General features: G+C 44.2%; 1 protein-coding gene across 1 annotated transcript; it reads right to left on the bottom strand.

The window, feature by feature from the left end:
• Positions 1-587: 587 nt before the first annotated feature.
• LOC128408865 (vomeronasal type-2 receptor 26-like) lies at positions 588-6,270 on the bottom strand. Its single transcript, XM_053378884.1, has 5 exons — positions 5,916-6,270; positions 4,854-5,660; positions 3,093-3,320; positions 2,520-2,646; positions 588-1,498 (listed from the first exon to the last, which is right to left on the bottom strand). The coding sequence occupies exons 1-5, from the start codon at positions 6,228-6,230 to the stop codon at positions 588-590; spliced, it is 2,388 nt and encodes a 795-aa protein (XP_053234859.1). The 5' UTR covers positions 6,231-6,270.
• Between the last annotated feature and the right edge of the window lie 2,511 nt (positions 6,271-8,781).

Here is an 8,781-nt window from a genome sequence, read left to right as displayed (position 1 = left end):
AGCGTGGTCTGTTGCATGTCCCCACAGCCATCTATGGGTCCCAGAAACACAAGGGTCCTGAACACAAGGATCATAAAGTTCCCGCACCACTTTGATTGTTCTTTTTTGTTTTGTGATAGATTGTATTGTTGTGTTTTTTATTTTTCTGTGTGTTTATTGTATTATGTTTGGATGTAGTTTTTTATTGTTAATCTTAATAAAACATTATTATAAAAAAAAAAGAAAGTAGGAGAGCAAAGAGCTCAAAGACAGAGGGTACTTAGCAGCACCCGCAGAGGAGGTGATGATGAATGAGGAAGTGAGAGAGCCGGGGGCTGGAGATTCACTGGGAGAAATAACAGGAGTGACAGTGGACATCCTTGTTCCGTTCCAAGAATAATTACAAAATTTTGGTAATGTGAATTCCCTGTGATCTATGTGATCTATATCTTCCAAAGTATTAACAAATTTTCAGCCAAATTTCATAACTACTTCCATTAAGTTGGTTGGTTCTACATGATCAAATGAGGGTAATGGTTTTTTAAACTGAAACATCATTTTTCAAGAATCTCACTTCCCTACCTTCTTGAAAAATAATATTTTAAGAATCAGGTGCTATTTTTAGTTTTTGCTGTCAGGTGCTCCTTTGTGTTCAGATCAGGTCTCAGCAAAATAATGTAGCATTTGGGAATGAAGATGCAGCCCAGGAGCCCAGCACTGGAGGCCAAGATGGAGAAAACCTGCACGGCTACCATGTACTTCCCCTTGGTGCTCAGGTAGGTGGGCACAAAGGACACCCAAACACTGCAGAAGACCAGCATGCTGAAGGTGATCAGCTTGGCTTCGTTGAAGGCCCCAGGCAGCTTCCTGGCTAGGAAAGCCACCGTGAAGCAGATGGCCACCAGGAAGCCCATGTAGCCAAGGGCACCATAGAACATGGCCACAGACCCTTCGTTGCATTGCAGGATGATCTCCCCAGGCTGGGAGTGCATGTCAGAGTCTGGGAATGGTGGTGAGATCCCCAGCCAGATCATGCAGATGACAACTTGGACACAGGAACAAGAAATGACAATGGAGTTGGCCAGACTCTTCCCCAGCCATCTCCTCACTGAGTTCCCTGGCTTGCTGGCCAGGAAGGCCAGAACCACAGTGATGGTTTTTGCCAACACAGAAGAAACAGCAACAGAGAAGATGATGCTGAAGGCTGTTTGTCGGAGAAGGCAGGTCCCTTTCCTTGTCCTCCCAATGAACAAGAAGGAGGACAAAAAGGAAAGCAGGAGGGAGACAAGGAGGATGTAGGAGAGGTCCCGGTTGTTGGCTTTGACTATGGGAGTTTCGTTGTATTTAATAAAGATTCCTAAAACAAAGCTTGTGGCTAAGGACCCCAGTAGGGCAAGGGAAAGTAGGACAACCCCCAGAGATTCTTCATAGGCTAGGAAGGTGATATGCTTGAACACACATTGATCTCGGTTCATGTTTGGATGCTGATTTTCTGGGCATTTTTTGCAATGGTCTGCATCTGCAAAAGAGAGAGAGAGAGAAAGAGTAATGTCTACTACTCTGGATTCAGCCAAGCCCTGAGCAGTATCTAGCCTCTGGGGAGGGATTCAGCTGTAGACCAAGTCAGTTTGGGACAGCCACAGATCACTACAGGTATTTAATTAGGTTTTTCTAAACATTAGCTCTAACCCGAAGAAATGTGGGACAGATTCCAGGGCTGGAGATTCCCAGCTTGGCCTCTGGCAGGTTGGGCTGCTTGGAGCCCCCTATACCAGGGCCAAAAGGAGGATCAGGGGTCTGTGCAGAAGTCTAATATCTACCCTAGGTCCATAACAATCTCCCTGCTTAAGGACCCCGGGAGAGTTAAGTCTAGTCAAAGACAACTTTGGGGTGCAGCATTCATCTTGCTTCAGGCCAAGGGAGCTGGTGTTTGTCTACAGACAGCTTTCCGGGTCATTTGGCCAGCATGACTAAACCGCTTCTGGCGCAAAGGAGCACCATGACGAATGCCACAGCGCACGGAAACACCGTTTACCTTCCCACTGCAGTGAAACCTAACCATCTACTTGCACTGGTGTGCTTTCGAACTGCTAGGATGGAAGAAGCTCAGAGAGAAACGGGACCTCAGCCCGTCGCGTGGTTTCAAATTGCTGACCTTCCGATCAGCAAGACCAAGAGGCTCCGTGGTTTAGACCTCCCTCCTTCACATTTGATCAAAGGTATTTTTTGGAGTAAGGATGAATAGTAGGGCTAAGAAGTGGGAAATGGGTGGGCAGGCATTTAGTGATTGACATGTTTATATCCTCTTTTCCCAATCAGCTTAATATATTTATATATAATGATGATGATGATACATTTTAGAACAATATCGTAAACAATAATCATAAAAAGAGATTGATGATGATGATAATTTGAACCACCCAGTTCTCTCCCACACATGAAGCATACCAGCCTGATCCTGCCCAGAAGTGGTTTTGAGAGATTCCTGACTGAACCCTTCTCTCTTCCCCAAGGCCAGCCTTTCCCTTGGAGTCACCCACCTTCCTGAGTGGAGATGGTCCCTTCTGCACAGGGAAGACATTCATAACAGCAAAGAGGCTTCCCTTCCTGAATCACCTTGACGGATCCAGGGCGACAGCTTTCCACACACCTGGAAGTAGGAAGCGTCTAGGCACAAAGATGAAGAGCGTCAATGAGAATTGTTCTTTGAGGCATAGTATGTTGTCATCTGCTGTAGCATCTAGACTATAGCTTGAAACTCAGCATTTCCCATCACTGTCCATTACATGAATGATTCATGATTAAATTCCGAAAAAAACAAAGGACCTCCATTAAAGAAAGTTCTGTATATGGGCCATGAGCTATTCACTACTGATAAAATACATGCAACAAGAGAAAAGCGAGGAACCCCCCCTTTCCCCATTCACACAGTTTAGCAGGAAGCCTCCTTTGGCACCCAGCTGAGCAGAGGAGCTGTAGGTACTATCTGGAACAACGGCCCAGTGCTGGAGTTGACAGGCAAGTGAGGGCAGCAGCCCACAGAACAGGGAGCACTTATTAGAACTCATAGAAAAGACAGCAAAATGACAGGCATGATTCCCACTCCCCGTCACCTGATTGAGCCACTTGGGCCACACAATGGCCTCCGGGTCGATGGTGCACCTCAGGTCTGGGGATCCCTGTCTGTCGATACTCCCAAACTTCACTCTGAGGACGGATTTATTGGGGAACACCACCCAGTTCACAATGTCCAAGTTGGCTGCCAGCTCCCCGTTCTCATCCAAATACACTCTGTCCATGGAAGAATTGTAGAACTGGGTGTTTCCTAGGAAAGGGTGGAGCTGGAACAGAAGCAAAGATGAGAGCATTTAGAATAAAGGGAAGCATAGGCCCCTGTTTTGCTGGCCCAGAAATGGAAAGTGAGAGAGGTCCCAGCTAAAGAGGACTAGCAACTTAAGTGGACAGAATATGCAGAAATTGGAGATTTAACATACAGAATAAGAGAGCAAGAAGAAGATACATTGAAAGAAGAGTGGAAAGCATTTATTGAGTATAGGGGAAATAACTGTATGCAGCTGAAAATGGTGGCAGCATTAAGATAAATTCAACCATGTAAATAATGTTTAATGGATGTAAAAGTAGAAAACTGATTTGAATGGTTATAGCAAAATATACAGGGGTGTAAAATGAACCATGGAAAGAGAAGAAGGGAAGTCATTGGATATTTGTAAAATGTTTATTTGGAATTGTTCGATTGAAAATTTAATAAAAATTATATAATAATAATAATAATAATAATAATAATAATAATAATAATACTGACAATCCACTTCCCCTTTGCTTAGGGCTGGTTGCAGACTCAAATAGTCATGGAGGGATCTTGTCACTTTTGGTTCATACTGTTTTCTCTCTCACACACAAACCCCAATCTTAAATTCAGTTCTCCACATTTCTGAAGCATTTTTTAAATAATAATAGAAACTCATCAGAATTCTTCAGCATTTCTGTGTGATTTTCTCCTAGTAAGCATGTTTTTGAAGGAAGCTGCCCCCTTGGATTCTTTCAGAAAGAGTGAATTAGGTTCGTTTTTCCTTTCAAGGCAAACTGAATGAAATCTCCAATATGGGTTTCAGCAGGGAAAGGCAGGAGCTTGGTGGAGGGAGCAGAGAGCCAGAGCAGAGTCAAGTGGGTGTGAAAGGAATAGAGACTAGAGACAGCCTGATCAATGTCATTTCTCCTGCCAAAAATAATTCCAACTTGCGGGGAAAGGAGAATTGGGCACATGATGGGAGCAGTTGCTCGGGGGGCTGTGCAATGAGGCAAGAATAAGAATAGCAAACAGAAATGAAAAATGTATATGTATTAAGGAAGGTTTAAAATGGAAAACGGGTAATGTGTTTTGCAAACTTTGGGTTTTTTCCATAGTAGTTTTTTTCTAAAGGGCTCAGGGCTCTTGCTGAGATTAAGATTAACTAACTGGTTTAACATGTGAGTGTTGTAACCTTAGATCATGTGATGAAGGTATTGGATTGCAATATCTCCTTTTTGAAGGGAGTTGCCTTTTTGTCTTTGGCTCCAAAACTCAATAGAGGCAATATGGAAAGGAAGCTCTCCTGAAGGTAAAAGAGAGAGAGAGAGAGAGATCCCGAGCCTGTGCTGGACAGAATGAGGTTTTCATTCTGTTATGAAGAGTTCTGCCAGTAAAGAGTGAATAATATTTCTATGGGCCTGGATGATAATTCATTTCCAAAAGGAAATGAATGCTTCCAGTTCTTATGCTTCCAATCGTTTCAAACTGCACAATATTCAATATCTGCAACAATACAATTGATTGTCATGCTCAGTTGAGATGTCTATGAAGGGAAAGAAAATACCTGCCATGGCTGTAGCCTTTGAAGTCCCATTCTCTCAGTTCCCCTCTGCTTAGATCTAGATGAATATGCAGCATTTAAGGCACGAGCCACGGCTTGCACAGTGTTGTAGATCCTGTAGCTGTCTAGAGAGAGGATTCTTTCCAGATCATCTTGGGGAAGCCTCTCCAGTTTCTCTCTCTCTCTGCATCTTGTCTGGCCTTTCACTGAGAATGCATGCTTTAAATAGAAACAATTAAAAGCATCCTCCCAAAACTTCTTAATACCAAAGAAAAAGGGTAGAAAATCACCGTATTTTGCCCCTTTACTTGTCTCAGTGAAGAAGGAAAATATACCATGGATGTGTTGGAAAGATATCTCATTATACATCAGCTCCAGGGCGACATCCCACAAAACTGTTGTGATGAAGATTTTCCCAAAAATGGATTTCATCAATATGTCAAAAAACTGTTGTATAATTTGTAGTCCATTTAAGAAATAACTCCTTTCCCCGTAGTAAACAAATACATGCACTTGCCTCCACTTGCGGAATGGAAGACGAGGTATGTATACTCCATTTGTATTCAGTAATTGGATGCTTTGTGAGATGACAACACAGACTCCGCTCTTGATGAGCACGGGTGTCAAGCTCTTCAGGAACCTCTCTCCATTGTCGGTGTCTGGTGCAAGGAGGCCAATCAACGTCCATCGGAAGTGCTGGAGCAGCTTGACAATCCCTGGGTACAGGGCTTCTTCTTTGGGGACCATCCGGTAGAAAAAAGGGAAATGCCTCTTATCATTCAGAACATGAGAGACAAAAGCATAAGTGACCTGGGAAGAGAAGGAAGATTTGTATCTTGTTTGATTTCAGATCAAAGCCTAAATATTTCTAAGCCCAACATGAGATTGGGAAGGTCTTAGGCAGGAGGAAGGTCTAGTGCAAGGACCCTTTGGTGGGAACAGTGATTTCCTTGAAGGTTGTGGCAGCCGTAAAGAAGGCAAATTTGATGCTAGGGATAAACAGTAGGGTAGTTGAAAATAAGACTGCCAATATCATAATGCTATTATATCTCTCTCCATTCCTACCTGTGGGATTTTATAGATGCCCAACACGTTTGAAATCTGGATGGAGTTTTGAGAGTCGGACCCTTCGAGAACAGCCAGTAAGTTAGTCTGTTTACCACAGCTGTAGTTTGGAAAGTTCAGCTGCCCAATTGACAACATGTCTAGCAAAGCATCATAGGTCACCCTTCCATCAAAAAAGTTCTCATGGATGCTGTAGCCCAGGGTGATGTTGGGTAACAGCTTTTGATTCTGGTTGATCGCTTGAATGGCATACAAGAAGGAGAGGAGCTGCCAGTACTTTGTGGGTCCTTTCCTGGGGGGAGAAATTATATACATGCCAGCACTGTCCAAGTGATATTTCTGTTCTACCTCTAATATTCAGCTATACCTCTCTTTCAAATCAGAACCAGTGAAGGCAGTGAAGGTCCTGTGTGAGGCAGATGGAGGTTGGATGGCGGCTAACAGATTGAGGCTGAATCCTGACAAGACAGAAGTACTGTTTTGGGGGGACAGGAGGCAGGCAGCTGTGGAGGACTCCCTGGTCCTGAATGGGGTAACTGTGTCCCTGGAGGACCAGGTGCGCAGCCTGGGAGTCATTTTGGACTCACAGCTGTCCATGGAGGCGCAGGTCAATTCTGTGTCCAGGGCAGCTGTCTACCAGCTCCACCTGGTATGCAGGCTGAGACCCTACCTGCCCACAGACTGTCTCGCCAGAGTGATGCACGCTCTAGTTATCTCTCGCTTGGATTACTGCAGTGCGCTCTATGTGGGACTACCTTTAAAGATGACCCGGAAACTACAACTAATCTAGAATGCGGCAGCTAGACTGGTGACTGGGAGCGGCTGCCGAGACCACATAACACCAATCTTGAAAGATCTGCATTGGTTCTCAGTACGTTTACAAGCTTTTGGAATGGGACACTAAAGAGGACCAGGTAAATTGCGTTATTATAAAATGGGCGCAGGATGTGGGACATAATATATTCAAAGTGTTGGTGCTGACGTTTAAGCCCTAAACGGCCTGAAGAAGCGTCTCCACTCACATCGTTCAGCCCGGACACTGAGGTCCAGCGCTGAGGGCCTTCTGGAGGTTTCCTCACTCCAAGAAGCCAAGTTAAAGGGATCCAGGCAGAGGCCCTTCTTGGTAGTGGCACCTGCCCTGTGGAACACCCTCCCACCAGATGCCAAAGAGAAGAACAACTTCTACACTTTTAGAAGACAACTGAAGGCAGCCCTGTTTAGGGAAGCTTTTAATGTTTAACAGACCACTGTAGTTTAATATTTTATTTTAATAATATTTTAATATTTAATATCCATCCCCACAAAACGTCTTACCAATAAAAGCTGGTGGAAGGACATTGGCTAAAGATATGATGATGAAACACAGTGTTTGTGGCAGAAAGGACCCCACTGATGAGGTGGTCTCCTGGCCTGAAATAATTAGGTGAATCTATCTCATCCCTTTCCAAAGACAAGAGGCATTTTGTCTTCAGTTTCCCACAGTCCCCATAAGGCAGTAGAAGCAGTAGAATGAGGACCATCTTTTTCCTCCCAGGAACGAGCACCTCCCTTACAAAGAATTAGAAGTCTTTTGTTGTGGTCCTTGCAAGATGCAGTAACTTTCTTCTCACTAACGGAGCCCTGCAGAGGGGTCACATCTGAAGTGGAGAGAAGTCAAGCCAACCTCATTCTGGTGCAGTTATCATCTGTCCTAAATCTCAGCCCCCCCAAGTTTTGGGTGGCTCAGGAGGCATATATCTGCCAGACCTTTCTGCCTCATATCCATAACATCACCTTTAGTGGACTCAGATGTGATCTTTGGAAGCAAAAAAACCACACACACTATCATTTTGATAATTATACGGAGAAGAAGTACCACCTCTGCAAGTTCCTAAACACTTTATGCAGCTCCACCTGCAACTGCAGGGCTGAAGAAAAACATGTTTGCGAAAACTCCAAGATCTGCCTCCAAACTGTGAGATGCAAATGCCAAAGTTTGGTGAAAAATCCCAAGATTAAGAGTTAGAAGTTCCCTGAACTATCATACGTGAGCCCTGGCAGAATCCCCCCTCCCCCGCACTGATGCTAACACAGGATAGGGCTATTCTGATGAATTTGAGAGGGGGAAAAGGGAACTGAAATTGCACGTAAAGACAGAAGCGATTGAGTAGGTTTTTTGGTAGGTTTTTGTTTTTGTTCTTGTTTTTATTATAGACTTTTTGGTCTTATCCTGTATTTTTATGCTGTGAACCACCCTAAGATCATTGGGTGAAGGACAGTGTAGAAATTTAATAAAGAAACAGACATTTTGGAATTTTGGAATTCCCAAAAAGCTTTCAACAAGGTGCCTCCTGGGTAAGCTTAGTAGTCATGGAATAAGAGAAGAGGTCCTCTGGTGGATCAGGAATGGAAGTTGCAGAAAGCAGAAAATAGGTTTAAGTGGATAGTCCTTCAAATGGGGGGTGGGGTGCCAGATGTTCTTGACCAAAATCTCGGAAGGACAATCTGGCCACATCACGTTGCACCAACTAGAGATTCTGCACCAGACCCAAGGGCAGCCCCAGAAAGAGTGCATTGCAGTAGTCCAGCTCCAACTTTTCCACTGCTCCAGTGGTCAGGCTATTCCTGTTCACAAACAGCCATAGAGGACACATGGGTCTCTAGTGACAAAGGTGTATCCAAGAGTACCCCCAAACTATGCACTTGCTATTTTAGGGGAAGTGCAACTCCACCTAGAAGTGGGAATCATCCAAAAAGCCTACAAATTGTGCGCCAAGCTCCTGTGTTCCTGTCACTCCCTAAGTGATGAAAAACCAGACAAGACAACAGCATAACATTGGGTCCAAATGAGCCACAGCTCTATTGATTACAGATGTGAATGGTTTGG

Source organism: Podarcis raffonei, chromosome 2 (genome assembly GCF_027172205.1).
Source record: "Podarcis raffonei isolate rPodRaf1 chromosome 2, rPodRaf1.pri, whole genome shotgun sequence".
NCBI lineage: Eukaryota > Metazoa > Chordata > Lepidosauria > Squamata > Lacertidae > Podarcis > Podarcis raffonei.
This window is presented reverse-complemented; position numbering and strand designations above follow the sequence as displayed.

Bases quoted from the DNA above. Each gene is read 5' to 3' on its own strand.
- LOC128408865 (XM_053378884.1), bottom strand. From the start codon at position 6,230: ATGTATATAATTTCTCCCCCCAGGAAAGGACCCACAAAGTACTGGCAG. The intron at 3,321-4,853 runs GTATTTTCTTTC...CTTCTGTTCCAG, and splicing joins AAAGGCTACAGCCATGGCAG to CTCCACCCTTTCCTAGGAAA. The intron at 2,647-3,092 runs GTGACGGGGAGT...CTTTGTGCCTAG, and splicing joins GGCCCAAGTGGCTCAATCAG to ACGCTTCCTACTTCCAGGTG.